Raw genomic sequence first — 25,429 nt, 5'->3', positions numbered from 1 at the left:
TATCACCATCGTCACTACCACCACCATCACCATAAGCATCATCACCACCACTACCACCGCCACCACCAGCATCATCATCACCACCGTCACCACCATCTCCATCATCACCATTACTACCATCACCACCCCTGCAATCATCACCACCAACATCATCACCACCATCCTGATCACTGCAATCATCATCACCACCATCAGGATCACTGTCACCACCAACATTATCACCACCATCACCACCACCATCGCTGTCATCACCACTACCACCACCCCCACAGTCATCACCACCTACATCATCACCACCATCATGATCACTGTAATCATCATCACCACCACCATCATGATCACTGTCACTGTCACCACCACCATTATCACCACCATCACCATAACCACCACCACCACATCACCATGACTACAACCACCATCACCATCTGCATTACTATGACCCTGAACCACCATCATTATCACCACCACCACCACTTTTACCATCACTGCCACCTTTATCTCACATTTATTCCTGCCCTTGATTGAAGGAAGATGGCTCCAAAGTCTTTACCAATCCTGAGATTGTAGTATTCTAAGAATCTAACCACCATTCCAAGTTGAATTTCTTCACAAATATTCTAAATGCTAGCTTTAAGCAAAAGTTTAACATTCTAGCAAATGATTTTAATCATCTAACAAATATTCTAGCCAGATGTATAATAACATAATATTCTTTTAAAAAGTTCTTACCACAAATCTTCCACTAAAATTATTTTAACATTCTAACCTTTGTGCTAATACTCTAACATTCTCACAAACACTGTTTCAAAATTTTAGAATTAAAAGATTCTAATAAATATTCTAACATCCATTATTTAACACTTAATTTGATGTTCTAATATACTTAGAAATGTCCTAACAGATTGCAGCCACTCCAACAAATATCCTAACATGCAAAGAAGCATTTTGCCATCCTGACATCCTTGCAAACGCCCTAATTTTCTGTCAGGCTGCTCTCCTACCCCTCCTTCAGCTTCTAACTTCTTCGGTTCAATGCTGTGTGTCCCCACTGTGCAGAGAACCCTCTGGAAGGATGGGCATGTTCTCATCCTGTGCTACCCAAGGTAGCCACTGGCCACGGGGAGCCATGGGGCACTTGAAATGTGGCTAGTGCTACTGCAGAACTGAATTTTTAATTGTACTTAAGTTGAAATATAAATAGCTATGTATAGCCAGTGGCACAATGCCTAAAGTCTTTCCAGAAAGTTCTACCTTTGCAGCAGTGACTGAGGCCCGGTCCCCCCTCCAGGAGGCTGTAGTCTGAGGCTATGAGGCGGGGGTCACACCCATCATCTTGCATTTCTCTAGAGCCCCTTCCTTACCCCTGAGCTCACGGCTGCTTGCGGAGGTGAGACCCACCTTCCTGGACCTTTAAAGCCACTCCTGGGAGGAAATGGACCGAGGGTCTCAGGGTCCTGGGACAGCGCTGCCTGTCCTGGGACAGGAGCTGGGTCCTGGCTGCACCCACCCTGACCTGCTCCGAGGCTGAGGACAGCCCACCCACCTTTCTGGGACTGGGGGTTGGCCCAGGTGAACTCGAAGCTCCTTCACAGCCAGGAAGTTCGCTTTCTCTTTGATAAATGCTCATAAGGAGGACTGGAGCCTGGCAGGGGGACAGCCCACGGGGCTGAGGCTGGCAGATGAGGAAGCCCTATGGGCAGAGGACAGCAGAGGAGGGGATAGGGGAGGCTGGCCCGGCCACCCAGTCCTGAGACAAGCACGGAGTGTGAATGTGGGAAAGAGCCCGGGCCGTGGTTGGCTCTGACAGATGTGGACGTGCACATCTGTAGACTGCAAATCACTGGCAGGTGCTTGGAACCCAGAGGAGTGGGGCTTAGGAGGCCAGATATGCTCAGAGACTTGGGAGATCCTGGGACAAAGGAGAAGGGGTAAAAGCGGAAGTGGGGAAGTGGATGCCCAGGCCCAGGGGGCCCAAGGTGATGGCCTCTCTCCACCCCCGCTGTACAGGAGATCATGCAGCAGCTCACACTGGCAGAGTTAAACGACCTCATCTGGACAGCCATCGACAGCCTGGGCTCCACCAGCCCCTTCCACGTGCAGGCGGCCTCCGAGATGCTGCTCACAGCCATCCAGGAGCACGGGGCCAAGCTGAAGATCGTGAGGGCACTGGGGCCGGGCCAGGAAGGGCCAGGGGGCAGAGGGCGGGCCCAGTGGTCAGCATCCAGGGCTCAGGTCCTTGAGTCTGATGGGGGAGACACAGATCCCACCCTAGGAAGCTACTAGTCTGATGGTTTTGAGCGAATGAATGGCCCAAGCAAGTCCCCTGGTCCTGGGTGGTGACTGCGGGGTCTGAGCAGCCGCTGTGTGCCGTAATATGGGAGTGGTGGGAAAGGAAGGGGACAGCACAGACCAGCCCCTCGAGGAGCTTGAGGTCTCAGGGAAGACGGACACACAAGCAGATGTTGCCAGGACAGCGTATGGGGATATGATGTGGGGGAGGAGGACCCCGCAGGGAGGTGAGGGGTGCATCCCAGAGAGAGGATGCCCAGTGCCAAGTCCTGCAAGTGGGTGAGTTCAGACAGGGAGACTGGCACTGGGCATTAGGGATGAGCAGGAGAGACCCCAAGGAGAAGGCAGGGTGCCCCAGGCACAGGGCACCGCATGTGCAAATTGGCATGTTTAGGAATGAGATGGGAGACAGGGGGCCTGGACCTTCCAGTGTCTGCCTGAACATGGCAGGACTTGTTCCCCCCAGACTGGGACTTCTCTTCAGACCAAGCATCCGGGGCAGGGCTGTGCCCCCCGCCTAGATGGCTCAGGACAGGGCCATATCTGAAGGGACTCCGTGCTCATCAGGGTGAGACCTCCGTCTGCCTTCAGGCTCCCAGGGCAGGGCTGGGCCTCCCTCCCAGACCTCTCTCTCTCTGCACAGGTTTCCAGCATGGCCCAGGCCATCGGCCTCCGCCTGTGCTCTGTCCACAACCCCCAAGCCCAGGAAAAGACCCTGCACGCCATCACCCTGCTGGCCCGGAACCACACCCGCGAGCTGGTGGCCACCTTCCTGGACATCTCCATCCCCTTGGACAGGTGCCTGCCCCTCTTCCCTCACTGCCCACTCCCCGTCCTCTCCCCAGGCAGGGGTGGTGACCTCTGCCCTCCTGTCTGCCCCCGTCATGGCCCACAGGGACCTCTATAGGGCTGGGTGCTTGGAGGGAGCCCACATCTGTTCATCATTGCACACCTTCTGGGCAGGCACAGGGGAGGCACTGCTCACTGTCTCCTGTCCTGGCTCCACATGAAACACCTGCCCCAGCCAGGCCACACCGTCACCTGATGGAGAGGCCGCAGGACCCTGGGTGCTCCTGGCAAGCCCCCAGCCCACACTGAAGCCTCGCCGCCCAGCAGCAAACCCCTCTGTCTCTTCTCATCTACAGACACTCTGTTCTCCTCCCTGCCCCTCTACAGACCACCCCACTACGTCCGCCAGAGGCCATCAAAGCCCTCTCAGGTGGGGCTGGCTTTTCTCTCACAGCCCTCAGACCCCTGGGCCTGGAGATGGGCTAGGGTCCTTGTCACTGCTCATGGCTCTTCCTTCCCAAAGTCCCAGCTCTGCCTCCCAAGTCCTCAGTCCATACTCCCTGCCACCTACCTACCACGCACCTATCCTGGATGGCCCCTAGCTCCAGTCAGGGACACCCCCCAGCTCACTCCCCATGCCTGACTCCTGGGGGATTTCCCTGTCTTCCCCTCACTCTGACTTCTCCAGGCCTGGATCTCCTCCTTCCCAAGGACCTTGTCTTCCATCCCCCATAGCCACCCACTCCCCTGGCCATCCCTTGGTGTGACCATCACCAGCTTCAGGCACTCCCACCTTTACAGCTCACCTCCAGACCCAGCGAGCCTTATCCCCAGGACCCGCCGTGCACTGCCCTGCACCCCTCTTACTCCCCCTCACCTGTCCTCACTGTCACCCTCATTCCAGCCTGGGGCGCACCTGGCAGTGAGACAGTGACTCCCGCACACACACAGGTCCCTGGCCCCAGCTGCTGGCCTTGCTCCCATTTCACTGAACACTTAGAAGTCACCAGAACAGGGGTGTCATAAGCTCCCAGAGCCCAAGAGTTGTTTCCAGGAAGATGTCTAATTTCCATGTGGAAGCACATTTGTGGTTCTGTGAATAATTTCTAGTTTTACTGCACTGTGGTCAGAGAGTGTTGTCTGTAAAGTTTTTACCTTATGGAATTTACTAATCTTTTAAATGCTTTTTGTGAATTTCCCATTGGCACTCAAGAAGGAGGTGTATTTTCTGTTGTCAGGTTGTAGAGTTTGAGATACTGACATATCTCAGGATATTACAGGTTCTGTTCCAGGCCACCACAATAGAGCAGTCACGTGTGCCTCCGTGTTTCCCAGTGCACATAAGAGTTCTGTTTATACTGTACTGTGGTCTATTCAGTAGGCAATAGCATTATGTCTTTTCAAAGAACAATGTGCTTGCGTTAATTTAAAAATGTTTTAGTTCTAAAAATTGCTAATGATCATCTGAGCCTTCAGCAAATCGGGATCCTCTTGCTGGTGGGTGGTGAGGACTGCTGACTGGTCAGGGTGGTGGCTGTTGAAGGTTCAGGTGTCTGGCAAGTTCTTAAAAATAAGACAACAATGACGTTTATAGCATCAATGGACTCTTCCTTTCCCGAAAGATTTCTCTGTACCATGTGATGCTGTTTGATAGCATTTTGCCCACAGTAAAACTTCTTTCAAATTTGGAGTCAATTCTCTCCAACCCTGCCACTGCTTTATCAGTAAGTTTATGGAATATTCTAAATCCTTTGATGTCATTTCAACAGCATCTTCACCAGGAGTAGATTCCATCTCAGAAACCACTTTCTTAGCTCATCCATAAGAAGCAGCTCTTCATCTGTTCAAGTCTGATCATGAGATTGCCGCAATTCAGTCTTCCGGCTCCATTTCTAATTCTAGTTCTCCTGCTATTTCTACTACATCTGCAGTTACTTCCTCCCACCAGAGTCTTGAGCCCCTCAAAGTCATCTGTGAGGGTTGGAATCAACTTCTTCCAAACTGCTGTTCATGTTGCTCTTTTGCCCTCCTCCCAATGAATCACCAATGTTGTTAATGGCATCTAGCATGGTGAATCCTTTCCAGAAGGTTTTCAATGTACTTTGCCCAGATGCATCAGAGAAACAACTATCTATGGCAGCTACCCTCTTGCAAAATGTATTTCTTCAATAATAAGACTTGAAAGTCAAAATGACTCCTTGATCCATAGGCTGCAGAATGGTTGTTGTGTTCACAGGCAGGAAAACAACATCAATCACCTTGTACATCTCCATCAGAGCTCTTGGGTGACAGGTGCATTGTCAATATGCGCTCATATTTTGAAAGGAATCTTTTAGTTCTGAGCAGTAGGTCTCATCAGTGGGCTTAAAATATTCAGTAAACCATGAAGTAAAGAGATGCGCTGTCAACCAGGCTTTGTCGTTCCATGTCTAGAGCACAGGCAGAGTGGATTTAGCATCATTCTGAAGGGCCCTAGGATTTTCAGAATGGGAAATGAGCATTGGCTTCAACTTAAAATCACCAGCAGCATTAGCCCTTGACACGAGAGTCAACCTGTCCTCTGAAGCTTTGAAGCCAGGCTTTGACTTTACCTCTCTAGCTACGGAAGTCCTAGATGGCATCTTCCAATAGAAGGTGGTTTCTTCATTGAAAATGTGTTGTTTAGTGTAGCCACCTTCATCAGTGATCTTAGCTAGATCTTCTCGATAACTTGCTGCAGCTTCTCCACCAGCACTTGGGGCTTCATCTTGCACTTTTATGCTATGGAGATGGCTTTTTTCCTTCAACCTCATGAACCAACCTCTGCTAGCTTCAGACTTTTCTTTTGCAGCTTCTTCACCTCTCTCAGCCTTCATAGGGTGGAAGAATTAGGGCCTTGCTCTAGATCAGGCTTTGGCTTAAGAGAATGTTGTGATTGGTTTGAGCTTCTCTTCAAACCACTAAAACCTTTTATCCATATCAGCAATAAGGCTGCTTCACTTTCTTCATGTGTGTGTGTTCACTGGAGCAGCACTTTCCATTTCCTTCAATAATTGTTCCTGTGCATTCACAGCTTGGCTCACTGTTTGGCAAAAGAGTCTTTGCTTTGGGCCTATCTTGGCTTTCAACATGCTTTCTTCACTGAACTTAATCATTTCTAGTTTTTGATTTAAAGTGAGAGAAATGGGACTCTTCCTTTCACTTGAACACTTAGAGCCCGTGTTAAGTTATTAATTGGCCTAATTTCAATGTTGTTGTGTCTTGGGGAAGAGAGAGGCCCAAGGAAAGGCAGAGAGATGGGGGAACGGCCAGTGGGTGGAGCAGTCAGAACCCACAACATCTATGGATTCAGTTTGGCATCTTATATGGATGTGGCTCATGGTGCCTTAAAACAATTACAATAGTAACAGCAAAGATCACTGATCACAGATCACCATGACAGATTAATAATAATGAGGATGTTTAAAATACTGTGAGAATTACCAAAATATCACACAGAGGCATGAAGTGAGCACACGCTGCTGGAAAAATGGCACCAACAGACTTGCTCAATGCTGGGTTGTCACAAACCCTCAACTCGTAAAAAATGCAATATCCGCCAAGTACAATAAAGTGATGCACAGTAAAACGAGGTGTGCCTCTATATGTATAAGGTTTACCTTGATTGTGTTGTCGAGGTTTTCTACATACTTAATTTCTGTCCTCTTGATCTGTTTTGGACTGAGTGTGTGTTAAAGTCTCACTAAAGAAACGTTGATGTGTCTCTATCTATACTTTCAATTCCTGGACTTTTACTTTGTGAAGGTGGTTGCCATGTTATTTGGCACTCACATAGTCATAAGTATTCTATCTTTATGAACCGTGACTTTTAGTATTGAGATGCCCTGCTTTGTCACATTTAATGCTTTGGGGACTTGAATTCTACTGTCTGTTCAGAATCATTAAGCTGCTTTTTTATTTTTCCATTTGCCCAGTATGCATTTCTCTACTTCTTTATTTTAGCCTTTGGGAATCCCTTTGTTTTAGGTCTCCATCTTATATACAGCACAAAGTTTGTCCTGATTTGTAATCTAAATTGAAAATCTTTTGTAATAGGTGAGTGAAGCTTGTCGATATTGATGCGATTGATATGTTTGTCTGTCATGATATTTTGTAGTTGTGTGTATTTCATTATATTTGCTGTTTCTTTTCCTACAAGAGGTGCATTCTTTGCTCTTTGACTTCAATTTTGTTTTAATCTAGGAAATGTATTTTTGTCCTAGTTGTTACCTTTGTGCTCCTAACCTATTTTAATGCCCTTAGTCCCTTAGTCCCCATTTTATTATTCAGCCTTTTAACATCCGGTTTATTTGTGTGTGTGTGTGTGTGTGTGTGTGTGTGTGTGGTGGAGTCTTGCTCTGTCACCCAGGCTAGAGTGCAGTGGTGCAATCTCAGCTCAGTGCAACCTCCGCCTCCTGGGTTGAAGCAATTCCCCTGCCTCAGCCTCCCAAGTAGCTGGGATTACAGGCATGCACCACCATGCCTGGCTGATTTTTGTATTTTTAGCAAAGACAGGGTTTTGCCATGTTGGCCAGGCTGGTGGTCTTGAACTCCTGACCTCAGGTGATCCACCCCTCTCAGCCTCCCAAAGTGCTGGGATTACAGGCGTGAGCCACCGTGCCCGGCCAGGTTTATCCTTTTTATTTGATACTAATGCAGGGCAGGTGAGCCCCAAAGGTGGGGCTTACCCCAGGAAGGTGCTTAGCTTTGCCCAGGAAAAAATTCAAGAGCAAGCCCATGGTGTTAGACAGCAACTTTGATTGAAGCGGCCATGCACGGCAGCAGCAGAGGCCTGCTCCTTGCAGAGCAGGGCTACCCAGAGGCCGTGAGCCCAGAGGAGCAGCTCAGAGGCACTTCTGCAGTTAATTATGTGCAAATTACAGGGTAGGTTATGCAGAAATTCTTAGAAAAAGGGTGGTAACTTCAGGGTCATCAGGTCATTGCCGTGGAAAGAGGTGGTAACGTCCAGGTGTAGCCATGGCAATGGTAAACTGACATGGCACACAGGTGGGCGTGCCTTATGGAAAGGTGCTTCTGCCCCATCCCTGTGATAGCTAGTCCTCAATTTGGTCCTGTGTCCGTGTCCCACCTCCTACCCCAATACTCTTTAATTCCCACCTGTTTTCTGCACAACAATCAGTGAAATTATTCTATTTTCCTCTTTCTGTCTCCTTTCTTCTCCCATTTTTCAGTTACATATTTGTACTTTGTGAAAACAATGAACATTCACACTCTACTGCTCCACCCTCATCTCCACGCTTTGTGTTCACAGGCACGCCATCAGTTCCTAGGCTGAAGTTTTCCAGTCAGCTTAGTCTGAAGAAGCTCATCCTCCGAAAGATTCAGAATTCTTTAGGTTCTTTTATGTTGAAAGTTCTTTATTTGAAGAATGGTTTGGCTGGATATAAAATTCTTTGTTCACATTTTATTTTATTAAGTATTTTTTAAATGCTGTTTCATCGTTGCCTTGCATTGTTTTTTAAAAGTTAATGACAATAGGGGTTTTTTTTGGCGTTTGTAAGTTATTTGATCTTTTTGCCCAGAGACTTTAAGATTTTTTTGTAATCTTTGAAATCTAATCATTTAGTTAGGAAATGTCTCAAAGCTGATCATTCTGGGTTAATGTTCCGAGGCACCTGGTACATCCTTTGATTATGTAGATTGAGATCTTTTTTTTTCAGGAGAATTAAATCATTTATTGATTACACATGATAATGGATGATACCTAAGCTTCATTCCCATCTATAGTTTTATCTGGTACCGTTATTCAATTTACATATATTTCATAGGATGTGCCAACAATCATTTTTATAACCAATAACTCCACTATTTTTCTTGGGCCATCCCTTTTAATGATGAACTTCAGGTCACAACAGTAACTATCAGTTCAACTACACCAAGGTTTCTGAAGACAATGGCGTCTCCACCCAAGCAGGCTGTACATAAATTCCAAATAGAACCTGGCATCACCCTGAAGGAATTCTAACTTCACACTGTTGGGGAAATTTACCAGGATGGTTTCAGAGTAGACTAACTTTACACTGCACATTAAAAAAAAAAAAAAAGACATTTATTCAGCATCACGATCAGACTATTACATTTAGCAATCAACAGCATGGGAGCAAAAAAAAACTACATTAAAACCCTTTGTTGGAATGCTTTACACTTTCCACAGAACAGAAACTAAAATAACCTGTTATACAATTAGTCACAAATACAGTCCTCGAGTTTTTTGCCCATACACATGAGTATTTGCCTAAAACATGTCTTCTTTGTAGCAGCTAGGCCCTGCCACCACTGTGCTTGACTGAGTTCACAAATCTGTTGTAACCTGTAGCTTCCCTGTCACTTCTATGGCTCTCCTATCCTGCTAAGCTTTGTTTCCTAATTAAAATCTTCTGCCACTGCCATAGCTACTGCTGCTACTGGAACTGCCATAGCCACCTTGGTTTCGTGGTTTAGCGCAAATTGTTCAAAATAATCCCTTAGGTGATGTTCTTCTGTGTCTTCTTTAATGCCACCAACAAATATCTTTTTCACAGTTGAGTGGGCAGCTGATCTTTGAGATTCTTCTCTTGAGACAGCTCTCTTTGGTTCCACAACTCTTTCATCCACCTTGTGTGGCCTTGCATTCATGGCTGCATCCACCTCCTCCACAGTGGCATATGTGACAAAGCCAAAACGCCCGGAACGCTTGGTGTTGGAATCTCTCATGACCACACAGTCCGTGAGCATTCCCCATTGCTCAGAATGGCTCCTCAAGGCTCTCATCTGTTGTTTCAAAGCTCAACCCCCCAATGAAGAGCTTCCTCAGCTGTTCGGGCTCTTTAGGAGACTCTGACTTAGGCATGACAGCAGGAAGAAGAGAGACTTTAATGATGCTTCTTCAGGGGCGTCCACGGGCAGAAGAAAAATAGAATTGAAATTTTTTTGAGGTTGCTATACCTGGAAAATTTTCTTGGTTACAGTTTTAAATATTAGTCATGTTCCATTGCTGTTTTTCTTCCTCAGGGACTCCAATAATACAAATGCTATTCCTCCTGTCTTCCATTTTCACTACTTTCCCTCTGACCCCTTTTACTCTTTCTTAAATTCACTTTCATTCTCTTGGTTGCTTTTCTTGTTTTCCTAAATGCCCCTTATTAAATTATCATTTGAGTCTTATCTCTCATGGACACCTTGTAATCTTTCTTCATTTCTGAGATAATTTTTTCATCTCATCCATTTCTTTCCTGAAGTCAGTCAACTCTCTTTTCATCTCCTGTTGGATTTTTTTGTCCTTTTTTGAACTCATAATTCAAGGTAGTTTTCATATCTTTAAATGCTTATTTGAGCACATTTAATGACACGTAGAGTGAATGTTGTCTTAGGGTTTTTTCCTGCATCGTGATTTTTTCCAGGAGGAGTTCCTTATTTTGTGTGTGCTGATTTTTGTTTTCTCATTTTTTAAAATAATTCTATGGATCTGTTAATTTTGTTCCTGTTCATGTTTGTGTTCTTTGAGTGTTTTATATGATTTTAAGTTCAATGGCACCCTCTTCTGTCAATACAGCAAAGTCCAGATAATTTAATAGACTGGGTGGTAAGCAAAAGGATTATGGATCTTCCAATGTTTTGGTTTCATTTCTATTGCAGGGCCGTACATTTTTCCCTTTTACCTCTTTCCCCATCACTACCTAATCTCCAAAAGATACCTCTGCTTTCTTTTTTGCGCTTTCCTTTCCCAAAATCTGTGCATTTTGAAGACCGCTCTCCAAATCAGGCATACTTTTGAGTCACTTCTCTGTGATTGGGGCTCTGACACTTGAACTTTTTTTTTTTTTTTAAGACTTAGGGTGGACTTAGTCTTCTAGAAGGTGCTTTAGGCTTTATATCAATCTCAAGCCCTGTTGCTAGCTCCTCCCTTCCCTCTTTCCCCCCAGTTTCTCTCAGCCTGCCTTTATCAAAGCCTTATGGTAGAACGGGATAGGGCGGGAGCAGTAGAGATTTCATGCTAAGGTTGATACTCTTCTCTTTCTGCTTAATTTTGAAGTTTGGGAACTCTCTGAATTTGCACTGGAGTCATAGTTTTTGTGCATTTTTATTTCCTTTCTTGTTTTTTTGTTGTATCTCAAGGAAATTTTGGGAGGCGGAGGCCTAGGCAACAGGCATCGTCTTCACCTACCTAGAAGTTTACAGCTCTATTTTATTGTATTGGAATTTTTATCTTATTTCCTCAATTCTAAGAAGCATTTTTTTTTTTTTTTACATTTTAACATTTATGAAATCAGGGTGCATTTTACACTGATGGTGCCTTACACCTGGATTTATATAGTTTTCTGCCAGTCACCTGGGGGCACTGTTAGTTTGAGACCACTTTAAATTTAAAAGTCTCTGCTTGAGATTTTATTGGGACACATTGGTGTGAATTCAGGCATCCAAACAGGTTTGGGTTCAAATCCTCAGGATATCCGTACCCCTTCCCACTTCCACCCAGTGTGCTGACTGAAGCATGACAGTTTTCTCGATTTTTCTTTCTGCAGGGCCGAGTTTTGTTTGTTTATTCTGATCACCCTTAAACCGTACATGCAGACCTTTGGGTCCCAGCTCTGTGTTGGGGTCTCCTATAAGACTCCCATCTTGGCCATTTTTTCTTTCTCAAAAATACATGAAATCACTGTGGGGTGTGTCCTAAAAGTATAAGCAGGATTGTACAATATGTAGTCTTCCAATATCTTCTGTTGTCTGGCTTGGGTGTTTGTTTGTTTGTTTGTTTGTTGAGACAAGGTCTCGCTTAGTTGCCCTGGCTGGAGTGTAGTGGTACAATCATTGCTCATTGTAACCTCAAACTCCTGGGCTCAAGTGATCCTCCCACCTTAGCCTCATGAGTAGCTAGGACTACAGGCATGCGTCACCACACCTGGCTAATTTATTTTTTTTTAAGAGATGGGGTCTCATTATGTTGCCCAGGCTGATCTCAAACTCCTGGCCTCAAGCAATCCTTCCACCGTGGCCTCCCAAAGCGCTGAGATTATAGGCATGAGCCACCATGCCCAGCATGTCTGGCTTTTTTTTTTCCTCCAGTATGATATGTCTAAGATTCATTTCAACATGTTGTAGTTCATTCATTTTTGTTGCTGTATAGTATTCCATTTTATGAATGCCAATTATTCTTTTCACTATAGGTCAACATTTGGGTCATTTCCTATTTGGTACCATGGTTAGCAATGCTGCAGTGAACTTGCTTATACATGTGCCTGGATGTACATAAGTTCTCAGTTTCCACAGTGTATGCATCTAGGATGGAAATGTCTGCATCATAAAGCTATACATATATCCAACTCTAATACATAATGCAAAATGTTTCCAAAGAGCTTGTACTGATTCACACTCTCAGCAGTATTTTTTTTAGAGTTCCTGTTACTCTGCAGTTTACTAACACTTAGCATTCACTTTTTAGCCAGTAATCAAAGTTTTAGTCAATCTGGTGGTGCTATTAATCAGTATTGTGGTATTCATTTCCACTTTTATGATTAAATAAAGAAGTTGAACATCTTTTCATTTCTTTTTAGCCTCTTTGGTGATGTGCCTATTCAAGTATCCCGCACACGTTTCTGTTGTGTTGTCCGCCATTGCTAATTTCCAGTCCCCTGGCTCACCCTAAGGTTCAACATTCCGTTGCTTTCCCTTTGTTTAGTTTTCTTGCCCTAAACATATTCCTAAAAGTACTTTATTGTTTTTCTAATTTCATATAAATTATAATTTCATGTGAGTTATAATTTTTATACTTTCATATGAAGGGCATTATGTTGCATATACTTGGAGATTTCCATTTGCCTAATATTACTATAGTTTTTTAGAGTTTATATTGTCTAATATTAAGTCTCTAGTCATATAATAACACCAGTTTTCTTTTGTTGATATTGCATAGTATGCCTTTTTCCAGACTTTTACTTTTGCTATTTCTACATTCTTTTGTTTTAGATGTGTCTTTTGTAAACAGCACTTAGTTGGGTTTTTATAGCCTGATGACCTTTGTCTTTAATTGAAGCATTTATTCAATTTACATGTAATATAATTGTTTATATATTTGGGATTGAATTTACCTTCTTTACTTTCTTTCAAGACCAAAAAAAAAGAACCTTCAGAGTCTTCAACTGACTTAACACACTCCCAATTTTAATGCGCTTGTTGTTTAATTCTGTATATTTTTAAATCTCACAAGTCAATATTCATTTAGAGTTGCCCACATTTTCACTATTTTCTTTGCTCTTCATTTCTTTTTAAGCCTCACACCCCTCACCTGAGGCCATTTTCCTCCAACCTAAAGCACATCCTTTAGAACCCCCTTTAGTTTGGGTCTGTTGTTAGCAAATGCTTTCAGTTTTTATATGAAAATGTCTTTATTTCATCTTCAATCTTGATAGACCCTTCACTGGGTATAGAATTCAGTATTCCAGTTATTTTCTTTCTGCACGCCAAGCTAACATCCCACTGTCACTGGCTTCCATTGCTGTGTTGAGAAGTCAGCTGTCAGCAGGACTGCTGCTCTTTTCATCGTGCTATGTGCTTTACCCTGTGACTGGTTTTACAGTACTCTGGTTTTTTCTGGTTCGGGAAAGTTTGTTGTTTTGTTTGTTTTTATTTGTCTGATAAGTCACCACAGTGTGTCTAGGAATGGATTTCTTTATGTTCATCCTGTCTTGAATTCCTATTCTGGAATATTCTGGTTCTGGAAGAATCCCAGCCATTATCTCTCCACAGAGTGCTTCTCCTGCATTCTCTCTCACTTTCCTTCTAGGGCACTGATTAGGCACATGTCAATATCTCACCATATCCTCTATTTCACTAGATCACTCAGAGTGCTGAGGGGAACAGACAACACAGTCAAATTGGTTGAGGTGGAAAATTTAATAAAAGAGCTATTGGACAAGGCTAGAGTTTAATGTGACTGACGGGGAGGGGCCAGTGCCCCAGGAAAAGTAACAATGCTGAGTCATTGCCACCTTCTAGACCTAAAGGGGCAGGGAATGGGAGTGCTCCCAGAACCAAGGATGTCTATATGGCTAGACCACAGGACAGATGGACACGGCAATCTTGTGGCCACCCACAGGGAGAGACTCTGTGGTATAAATACCCTGACTTCCCTCCACTCCCACCTTCTGACCTCCTGCTAGTGCTTACCATTAGCCAAGTCAACTGGAAGCCAAAGGTCAAGAGAGCTTCTTGGTGCAGTCTATACAGGTCAGCTTCCTGGGGCATGAGGCAGGATGGGGAAGAGCAGAGATTATATCTGCAGGGGCAAGCGGAAGATATTCAACACAATTTCTTACTTCCCTTCTGCTTCTCCATATTTGTGTCCCTCATTGCTGAATTCTGTATAATTTATTTTGAGTTATCTTCTAGTTCACTAATTCTCGTTTAACCATGTCAATATGACGTTAAAGTTTTCCATTGCATTTTTTTTATTTCAGATTGGGTATTCTTTATTTCTAAAATGTCATTTTGGTTCTTTTTCTCGCCTGCTCTATCACTTATAGGTTCCTAGTCCCTGAAGACATTTTTAAGCTTGTCTTTTATTTCTGTATTCATAATCAAGTATTTGTTTCATAGTTCATGCCTGACAATTCTAATATCTAAGTTTTCAGGTCTACTTTGTTATTCTTGCTGTATGTTACTGATGGAGTCTGCCTTCCTCATGTGTCTGATTATCTTTGACTACATACTGGATGTTGTTTTTGGAAAAAAAAAATGTAGGAATGATTTGGGGCCCACAATTAAGGTATTTTCCTCCAACAAAAACAACTTGTTTTTGTCTCTGCCGAGCACCAAAGGATACCTAAGGTGAGCCCGTGATTACCTTAAGCCAAATCCAGTGCTTCAGATTCCCTAGATGCCCCCATTCAATTCAAACGTGGCTGGAATTTGCTTGGGTTTTTCACACCCGCTTAGGCACCAGCCTGGAAGTGGCTGAGGGTCTCCTATGAGATTAACCACCTTGTACAGTCTCTGAGCTTAGGTCTCTGTCCCTTCATCCCACAAGGCTGTCAGAACAAAGGATCTAATTTTCCAGAATTGTCAGATTCCCCCAAGGCATCAGTAGCTTTCCTGCTCCCAACCCCTCAGGGTCATCATATTCCCCACATGTTGGCCTTGCAATTTCTTACAGTCTTGTCATCTCTTTAATAGTCTCAGGACCCTTGTTTATATTTTCTTTTTTTTTTTCTTTTTGAGACAGGGTCTCACTTCATCACCCACGCTGGAGTGCAGTGGCACAATCTTGGCTCACTGCAACCTCTGCCTTCCAGGTTGAAGCTATTCTCCTGCCTCAGCCTCCCAAGTAGCTGGAATTATAGGCATGTGCCACCACACCTATTTTTTGTATTTTTAGTAGAGATGGGGTTTCACTATGTTGGCCAGGCTGGTCTCAAACTCCTGACCTCAAGTGATCTACCCACCTCTGCCTCCCAACGTGCTGGAGTTACAGGTGTGAGCCACCATGCCCAGCCTACATGTTTATATTTTCTCCAACCTTTGTAGTTATTTTCAATGGAGGAGCTGATTCAAGTAGCTTAGTGTACCACTACTCATTCATTTTTTTAAAAAACAGATTTATTGAGATATAACTCACATACTATACAATTTAGCCATTTAAAGTGTACAGTTCAATGGGTTTGGCATATTACGTTACTTTTTAATTGTAGTAAAATATGTATAATATAAACTTTGTCATTTTATTCACTTTTAAGTGTATGATTCAGTGGCATTAATTATATTTGTTGCACAGCTATCACCACTGTCTAATTCTGAAACTTTTTTATCACTCCAAACAGAAGCTGTGTAACTATTAAATAATAATTCCCCATCTTCCCCTCCCCATAGCCCTTGATAACCCCTAATCTACTTTCTGTCTTATGAATTTGGCTATTCTCGACATTTCATGTAAGTGGAATGATACAATATTTGTCCTTTTGGGTCTGGATTCTTTCCCTCTGCCTAATGTTTTCAAGGTTCATCCATGCCGTAGCACGTATCGGAAGTTCATTTCTTTTCATTGCTGAATAACGATCCACTGCATGGGTAGGTCCATTCATCTGCTGATGGACACTCGGGCTGCCTCCACCTTTGGGCCGTCATGAATAACGATGCTGTCAGCATTGGCATACGAGCACGTTCGAGTCCCTTCTCTCAGCTATTTTGGGTGTGTACCTAGGAGTGAAGATTCTGGGCCATGTGGCAGTACTATGTTTAGCTTTTTGAGGAACTGCCGTACCATTTTCCATAGCAACTACACCCTTCTCTATTTTCACCAGCAAGGTACCAGGGTTTCTGTTTCTCCACATACTCACCAGCACTTGGTGTTTCTCATCTTGGGGCTGTAGCCATCCTAGGAGATGTGAAGTGACATCCTAGGAGGTGTGAAGTGTTTCCCTGAGCATCTCTTCATGTGTTCATTGGCCATTTGTCTATCTTTTTTGGAGAAATGCCTGTTCAAGCCCTTTCTCCACTGTTGAATTGGCTTGTTTGTCTTTGGGTTGTGACTTGTAGCTCCCAATTCCTTCTCAGACCCACATGAACCAGACTTTGTCCACTGCTGCTCCAATAAAATGGTTCTCGTCAAGGTCACCAGTAACCTCATGTCACTAGGTCCAATGGTCCATTCTCTGTCCCCACCTTACGTGACCTGTCAGCAGAATTTGACTCAGCCAGTGACTCTCTCCTCCTGGGAACGCTGCCCTCCCTGGCTCTCCTCCTACCTCCCCGGACACTCCTGCTCAGCCTCCTCCACTGGCTCCTCCTCATCTCCCAGATTTCATAGCCCTGGGGCCACAGGGCTGACCCTTGACCTCCTCCTCAGCTACACTCAGTTTCAAGGTGGCCACATCCATTCCCATGGCTTCAAATATCCCCTAAATACTGACACCTCTGGCCCAGGCCTCTCCCCCAACCCCCTGACGGCAGCCCTTGGATGTCACACAGGCGTCTCCCACTGACCCAGCCAGGCGACACACCGGCCTCCCCCAACCTGCCCCTCCTGCAGGCTTCCCCATGTCATACCTGGTGACTCTGTGCTCCCAGCACCTCAGGCTAGAATTCTTGGTGCCATCCGACTCTTCTCTACAGCCACATCCCATCCCCTAGGAAACCCTGCCAGCTCCACCTCCGCCTGTGTCCTGCTCCCGCTGCCACCACCCTAGTCCAGGACACCACTGGCTCTCACCTTCAGTGACTTGCCCACTTCCAGTCGCCCCCCCGTCCTTGAAGAACACACCTAGGCCCATGCCATGTCTCTGTGTAAAATCCTCCAGTGGTCCCGTCTCATTCAAAGCCAACGCCGAAGCCTCCACAGCAGCCATCAAGGTCGTGCTGTGGCCCCGATGACATCACTGTCTTCCTCTCCTCCTCTCCCCTCCCCACTCCACCCCAATGACACTGGCCTTTCTTTCTGTCCCCTGAACACACCAGGATTGAGCTGCCTCAGCGCTGTCTGTCTGGAAGCTTCTCTCCCCCGTATCACTGCCTGGCTCCCTCCCGATACCCTCAGGGCTTTGCTCAAGTGTCCCCTTCTCAGGGAATGCGTCCCTGACTGCCCTGTCTGAAACCGAAGGCACCCAGACTCTCCCCCTGCCCCCCACACTGCTTTTTTCTTTTGAGCAGCACTGAGCATCTGGCACACTGCACTTCCTGCTGTGTCCCCGCAAGGCTGTCATGCACAGGAGGTCGGGGACCCCTACCAGTTCTGCCACTGCTTGGTCCCCTGGGACACTGTCTGCACGCAATGGCGCTCGGCTCACACCTGCTGATTGAGGGGCAGGCCCGCAGGCAGCAGAATAGAAACACCCGCCCTCTGGGCATGCACGCTCGCTTGGGGGAGAATCCTCCCGCTTAAGCCTCTTGAGGCAGGCGTTGCCCACTACTCTGCGGCCAGGAATCCAAGGCTCAGAGGAGTTAAGTGACTCCCCCAAGGTCACACAGCCAGCATGGGGCAGAGTGGGTGGGGGTCTGAGCCTAGATCCTTCTGACTCCAAAGGCCCCCGTCTTTCCAGCTGGGTGGAAACTCCTAGAGTCCTCCGAGCTGCCGTGCCCACCTAGCCAAGGGTCAGATGGTCCTGGAGTGGCTTCCCCAGGGTTTTAAGGGCAGCCACCCTTGAGTCTGTCTTAAAGCAGGGGTGGGAGCGCATGGAGCCACCCTTCTGTGGTCCTCCCAGCCCCAGCCTCCTCATGCCAGGGGCCCTCCTGCCCCTCGAACCCCTTCTACCCAACACTCAGACCCAAAGACCATTTAGGGCAGTAAACAGGGCCATCATGGTCACCAGCATCTCAGGGCAACCCAGCTGTCCCTTCCTTCCCTCCAGGCCTCACTGAGCCATGCCCCATGGAACCATGGAAAGGCCACAGGACTGGACAGCCCTGGCCTCCAGGCTCCCCAGTTCCAAGACAGGGCCTTGATCAGGACAGGTCTCCTCTCTCCGGCCCTTAGTGGCCCCATCTGCAAAATGGGCGCTCTACAAAATATAAAGCACTGTGCTCATGCTAGTGAGGACATGTCACTTGAGGCAGGTTGGGCCTGAGGAGCTTGACCCCGGCAAACCCCGACTAGGAGGGAGTAGTCAGGGAAGGCTTCCAGAGGGAAGTGACTTTGTGGTGAGCCCCAAGGGCTGAGGGGGAATTAGTCAGGGACAAGGAGTGCTCTAAACACCAGGACTGCACATGTGGGGGCCCAGAGGAAGGGAAGGAGAGGAAGGGAAGGACAGGCAGGGGCTGGAGGTCAGAGAGCAGAGGGCTTGGAGGCCGTGACTTTGAGTGCCGGCTGGGGCTGTGGTCTGCAGGACCTGGGAGCCAGGGAAGATGACAAGCAGTTGGGAGACAGGGCACACTAGGAAACCTCCAGCATGAGTGAGGAGCTAGCGGAGAGACCCTGAAAGCGGGGAGATCCAGGAGGAGGCTGGTGTGGATGTGAGACCACAGGCAGGGACCGGGGCCTCCTGTCCAGCCCCCGCCTTGGGCCCCTCCCACACCGACCTGCAATGCTTATATCTGCCCTGAGCCCCATCCCATTAGGGTCCGGCTCAGGACCCAGCCTAAGTTGGCTGTCCCAGGCACCCAGGCCCTGGTGATGGTGGCCTGATCATGTGGCTGAGTCCAGCCAGGCCTCGGTGGCAGCACTGCCCTCACATGCCCTCTCTGCCCACAGCCACACCTTCCAGCTGTGGAGGGCCCTGGGGGCCGAGCAGCCCACGAGCCACCTGGTGCTGACCATGCTGCTGGCGTGGCTGCAGGAGCGGCCCCTGCCCACCGGTGCCAGCGACAGCAGCCCCTGCCCCAAGGAGAAGACCTACCTGCGCTCGCTGGCTGTGAGTCTCTGCCACCACCCCGTCAGAAGTAGGCGGCACCTCGGGCACTCACTCTGTGCCAGGCTGTAGGGGGGCACCCCATATCCAGGCTGCAGAAACCCAATCCAGCCCCAGCAGGGAGGAAAGCCGCCCAGGGTTGACCACACAGGCCCAGCTCCCACCACCTGGCCGAGGGCTGTGAGCTCCTGTCTGTGAATCAGGACAGTCGTGTCAGTCCCCTGGGCTGGCAAGGAACTCACTCACTCACTGTGGGGCGGCCTCAGAGAGGGGCTTCGGGGAGAGGGAAGGGTGTGGAGAGACGTGAGAGCCCTCCCCACGCTTGGGTTCTGGGCAGTCATAGATTCTAGAGGAATCTTAGAGGCTGCCCTCTGCAGCCGCCACCCCCCTGTAGGAAGCCCCTGGTTTTCCTCATAAGCCCAGCACCGCTTCCACACTCCCAGGAGCCATGAGCTCCCCTCCTGGCATGGCCACACCTGTCCCCCCTACCTGCTCTCTGACCTCCAGCCCCTGCCTGTCCTTCCCTTCCTCTCCTTCCCTTCCTCTGGGCCCCCACATGTGCAGTCCTGGTGTTTAGAGCACTCCTTGTCCCTGACTAATTCCCCCTCAGCCCTTGGGGCTCACCACAAAGTCACTTCCCTCTGGAAGCCTTCCCTGACTACTCCCTCCTAGTCGGGGTTTGCCGGGGTCAAGCTCCTCAGGCCCAACCTGCCTCAGGCCCAACCTGATGAGGCCACAGCTGTGTTCCTGTTTAGAGCTTTCCAGGCTGAGTCCCTGCCCCAAAGGCCCCCCAGCAGTGGCCCAGAGCTCACAGCAGCTCCCCTGCCACCCAGAGCCCTCCAGACAAGCTACTGCCTGCAGCAGGGGTGTGATGAGGGCTTAACAATGGCAGCTGGTGGGGGAGCACCCCCTCGGCCCGGGGATTTGTTGGCTGGCCGTCCCCAACATCACCACCCCGGTCAGCCCTGGGCTGATGCTGCCCCCCTACCAGAGGACCACACAGCAGCGTGGGTGAGACCCACCCAGGGGTAGCAGGAGAGCCTTCCCTGCACCCCACCACACCGCCAGTTCCTGCCCTCCCCCAGTTGTTACTGCTCAGTGCTGGCCCCACCCTGAGAACATTCTGGACTGAAGGACCCGGCAGGCACAGCAGGCCTTTGGGGTTGGGGGCTGCTATCAGCTGACTCTGCCTTCCAGGGCCATGGGTTCCCCAACTCCCAGGCATCAGGCCCTGCTGTGTGCCAACCACAGAGCTGAGGGTACTGTGGGACCACACAGCACAGGATCTTGCCTTCAAGGCAACAGAGCAGAGGGCCCAGACGCCAGCAGGTCACCCCTCAGACAGGAGCAAAGTGCAGAGGGCAGATGGTGGCATCCAGTGTGCGGTCTGAGGGAGGCCCTGGGTCAAGGTGGAGGTCTGCAGGGGTGTAGAGTGGACAGCATCCAGGTGGACAGCTGGGGGAGGCTGGGGACCACTAGGCCATCCAGCAGCAGCGAGACCCAAGCGGTGGGTCCAGAGGGTGCAAGAGAGGGCCAGGCTGAGGCTGCAAAGGCACAGGGGTCAGGCCCCACAGGGAGGGACAGCATGTGGACACTTGGACTTGGTCCTGGAGAGCTTGGAGCAGGGAGGGACGAGCATGCTTGGACTTGGCTTTTATGGGACAGTAGGTCAGAACACCTGGTCCCGGGACCAAGGGCCTGGGAGCCTCACTCCATGCCTGCCCCCGACAGGCCATGAACATGCTGCGTGAGCTGCAGTTTGCCCGGGAGTTCAAGCAGGCCGTGCAGGAGGCCTACCCCAAGCTCTTCCTGGCCCTCCTCACCCAGACGCACTATGTCTTGGAGCTGAACCTGCCCGGGGAGCCCCAGCCCAAGCAGCAGGCCCAGGAGGCGGCCATGCCCAGCCCCCAAAGGTAAGACTAGAGCCTCCCAGGCCTCCTGGCCCGACCAGACACACACAGGGTTCCACAGGCATCCGAGGGCAAAGACTGTGTTAGCCTCATAGGGCACAGTAACAAAGACACGCACCCCAGGGACTCAAAGCAACATCTCCCAGTGCTGGATGCCAGAAGTCTAAAACCAAGGTGTCACCAGGGCGTGCTCCCCTGAAACCTGCGAGGGCCCTCCTCACTGCTTCCGGTTCCCAGTGTCTCATGGCCACGCTGGGTGTTCCTGGGCCTGAGGCTGCACCACGCTCATCTCTGCCCCTGTGGTCACCTGATATTCTCCCTTGTGTGCCAGTGTTTAAATTTCCCCCTTTCTTTTCCAGCTCTGTCAGAATTAAGCTTTCGTTCATGTCTGTTGAGTGGTTCAGCAGTTGAACAGTTAAATCCAGCATCGGAATAAATTTCCCCTTCTTATAAGGATACCAATCATTGGGTTAGGGCCCCACCCTAACGACCTCAACTTGATAACACCTGCAAAGACCTTCTTTCCAAATAAGGTCACAGTCACAGGTATCGTTGGGTGACTTCAATATATCTCTTTTCGGGGGGACACAGTTCAACCCACAACAGTCATGAACCCGAGCCCCATCCACGGCCAGGGCCACAGGGGCTGTGGACAGCATCTGCAGGCAGGTGTTCGTCCCGCTTACCCGTCACCTGAGGGTGCTTGGCAGTAGAGATACTTAGTGTCACTGCCACACAGGGACCCCAAGGGGATGGCAGTTACCAAGAGCACCCATGTAGTGAGCCACATCTTACCCCAATGGGCTTCCTGTGAGGACTCGAGATGAATGTCATTGTCCCTGCTCTACAGATGAGGCAACTGAGGCTCAGAGAGGGTCAGAGGCTTCCCTGGGCCACACAGCATGTCCATGCAGAGGCGAATTGGGCTCACCCAGGGGGGCAGATGCCTTTCCAGGCCCTCTTGGGCATCTCATTGGTCCTCAGCACATGCTTGGACTGACATCATGGCCAGTTGCCCGCACCGTATTCTGGCCTCAGTAGGGCTGGCTGCCTTCATCTTCCCTCTGCACCAGGTCATATTTCCAAAAATCCAATAAGCAAGTCCTTAAAAACCGCTGGGGCTGACTCTTTTCATGTGTTTGTATTATGATGTGCGTCACGCAATTTGTCAGTTTTAACAGCTCTCCCCAAGGCAAGTCACTTAAAAAAAAATGCCACTTCTTCTCATCTTGCCTCTGAATTCGAATGTGCATGAAGTTCCTTTTTTATTCAGTTCAACTATGCAAAATGCATGAATCTTTCCTAATAAGCTAATAAAACCTTCTCCTCCCGGAACGTGGGAGGGTTGGGAGAAAGCCTCACCCTGTCTGCTCCTCCCCCTGCTGGAATGTTCTTTCCCCAGCCATCCTGCCTCTGCAGGCTCTGCTCACCCGCACCTCGCTGAGGCCTCCCCCACCACCCTCTAAAATAGCAGCCCCTTCGGCGCCTCCCACCCTCTGCTGCTTTATTCTCTCCGCAGCACCGCCATCAGCTACCATCTGTGATCTGCGCCTTTTACCTGCTTTACTGCCCGCACCCATAGACTGGAAGGTCCCGAAGAGCCAGAGACATCTGTCTGTCTCTCGCGGGCTCCCCATACAGCAAGGACGTCTGTCTGTCTCACTGGGGGCTCCCCATACAGCAGGAATGTCTGTCTGTCTCACTGGAGGCTCCCCATGCGGCTGAGACATCTGTCTCTCGCGGGTTGCCCCACCAGCAAGGACGTCTGTCTCTCTCGGGCTCTTCATACAGCTGGGACGTCTGTCTGTCTCTCTCGGGATCCTCATACAGCTGGGACGTCTGTCTGTCTCTCTCGGGATCCTCATACAGCTGGGACGTCTGTCTCACTGGGCGCTCCTCATACAGTTGAGACATCTGTCTGTCTCTCGTGGGTTCCCCCAACAGCGAGGACATCTCTTTCTCTCTCGGGCTCCCCATACAGCTGGGACCTCTGTCTGTCTCTCTCGGGCTCCCTATATAGCAGGGACGTCTGCCTCGCGCGGGGCCACGGGTGGTTTCTGCTCAGGCCGCTCCGCTGGCCCCTTCCTGGGCAGGTTCTCCTGGAGCCCTGGAGGTGGCCCCGGCAGCCCTCGCAACCCCAAGAGGAAAAACTCTCACCAGGGGCACAGTCCTGGGCTCTGAATGGCCTAGCTTGGCTCACATACCCAATCCTGAACCAATCACCTTGGCCACAGGGGCCTGTGCGGCTCTGATTGGCGGGGCCTGTGCGGCTCTGATTGGCCAGGCCTGGCTCCCACGCCCTCCAGGGAGCGGGATGGGCCCAGGCCTCTTCCACCACTCCGAAGGGGCCCAGGCTCCGGTTGCCAAACCAGCAGCCACGCCACCCAGCGCCACCACGGAGCCAGGGAGGAAGGGAGGCCTGAGAGCAGAGTGTCACCCAGGTGTATCCCGGTGGCTCAGGGTCTGAGGTCCCTGCCAGGCTGCTGTGGCACTGTCAAGGTGGGGACAGGGGCCCAGAAGGACATCTGGATGAAGAGTGCTGAGTAGCCACTGTCTCTGCACGCCCAAAACAGCAGGGGTGGCACAGGACACCATGGGGCAGCAGGCGAGTCTTGAGGCCTGATGAGGCCAGCCCTGAGCCTCTGAAGTTCTCATGTCCTGCTTAGATGGGCAGGCCTCTGGGACCAGGAAGCAGCGAGTGGGGTTGAGCAGAGCACCCTTCCCTGGGCAGGACTGCAGCAGGTGCTGCCAGGCCTGCCAGAGGGGCCTCCCTCTCCCCTGCTCCTCCACTAACAAAGCCTTTTCCTTAGAGACGTTTCCTGCCTCGGTCGGTTCTCAGCTGGGTCCTCCTCCAGCCAGTCCCCACCCTGCCCCACAAAGGAATTCTCATTGTTCTCACATGTCATCCATGTGGGCCAACTCTATTTAATTCGAATGGGCTACATCGTTTCTCTTTATTTCGAAGGCACTCATCATTCTCACCCTCATCTCATCTTCATCTTTCCCTCTGTCCCCCGGGGATTTGGGGCCAAAGGCTTGTGATCAAAAGAAGAGGAAGGTTGGCTACTGTCCAAAAAAAAACCAGAAAATGAGTGTTGGCGAGGATGTGGAGAAATCAGAAGCCTTGTGCACTGTTGGTGGGAATGTAAAACGGTGCAGCTGCTTTGGAATAGAGTATGGAAGTTCCTCCAAAAAATTAAATATAGAATTACCATATGGCCCAGGAATTCCACTAATGGGTGTACATCCAAAAGAAAGGAAAGCAGGCACCTGGGACAGATATTTGTACACCCTGCTCACAGCAGTGTTACGATAACCAAAAGGTAGAAGCAACACAAGTGTTCATCAATGGGTGAATTAGAATAAGCAGCGTGGTCCATCCATACAATGGAATACTACTCAGCCTTAAAAAGGAAGGAAATTCTGATGCTACAACATGGATGAACCTTGAGCACATTCTGCTGAGTCAAATACTGTGTGAGTCCACTTACTTAAGGTCCATGAGTAGCCAAATCTACAGAAAGTAGAATGCTGGGTGCCAGGGGCTGGATGGAAGGAGAATGGGGAGTTCATGTTTAATGGGGACAGAGTTTCAGTGTGGGAAGATGAGAATGTTCTGGAGATGGATGGTGGTGATGGTTGCATAATATTATGAATGTGCTCAATGCCACTGACCTGAACACTTAAAATGGTAAATTTTATGAGATGTGCATTTTACCACAATTAAAAATAAAAATAAAACCAGAAGAGGAGGAGGTAGCAGGAGAAGGAAGAGGGTCTCATGGACCCTCAGGCTGGGGAGGAGCATGGAGAGCAGAGGGGCTTTGCCTCCTCTTTCTCAGGTGCCTTTGCCCTCTCCGGGGCCAGAGTGGGGAAAGGAGGGTTGGTCGGGTATAGGGCAGGCATCACTGGGATGCCAAGTGTCCAAAGAGGCTGAAGGCAGGCAGCGATGTTGGGACCAACAGGAACAGAGGATGGTTCCTTGAGTCCACGGCGAGGCAGAGACTCAAGGGGCTCCACCTTCATCGGTCCTGGGGCTATGTATGGATTTCAGGAGACATGTCCCTGAGCATTGCCGGGAGTCCTGGGATG

The 25,429-nt window shown here is 49.0% G+C and overlaps 1 protein-coding gene and 1 non-coding gene across 10 annotated transcripts in view; one reads left to right on the top strand and one right to left on the bottom strand.

Annotated features, from left to right (window-relative positions):
- Positions 1-25,429, top strand: part of LOC129486869 (maestro heat-like repeat family member 5) — a 78,941-nt gene that overhangs the window by 44,222 nt on the left and 9,290 nt on the right. For all 9 annotated transcript variants that reach the window (XM_055287416.2, XM_055287410.2, XM_055287415.2 and 6 more), the window contains 4 exons: positions 2,008-2,157; positions 2,933-3,087; positions 19,271-19,430; positions 21,159-21,340. In XM_055287416.2, the coding sequence (XP_055143391.1) occupies positions 2,008-2,157; positions 2,933-3,087; positions 19,271-19,430; positions 21,159-21,340 (647 nt within the window). The remainder of the gene's footprint in view (positions 1-2,007; positions 2,158-2,932; positions 3,088-19,270; positions 19,431-21,158; positions 21,341-25,429) is intronic.
- Positions 21,697-21,771, bottom strand: LOC129487098 (small nucleolar RNA SNORD5). Its single transcript, XR_008659221.1, has one exon. It is a non-coding gene; the product is annotated as a small nucleolar RNA SNORD5 (small nucleolar RNA).

The sequence above is a fragment of the Symphalangus syndactylus genome, chromosome 7, assembly GCF_028878055.3.
Source record: "Symphalangus syndactylus isolate Jambi chromosome 7, NHGRI_mSymSyn1-v2.1_pri, whole genome shotgun sequence".
Lineage (NCBI taxonomy): Eukaryota > Metazoa > Chordata > Mammalia > Primates > Hylobatidae > Symphalangus > Symphalangus syndactylus.
This window is presented reverse-complemented; position numbering and strand designations above follow the sequence as displayed.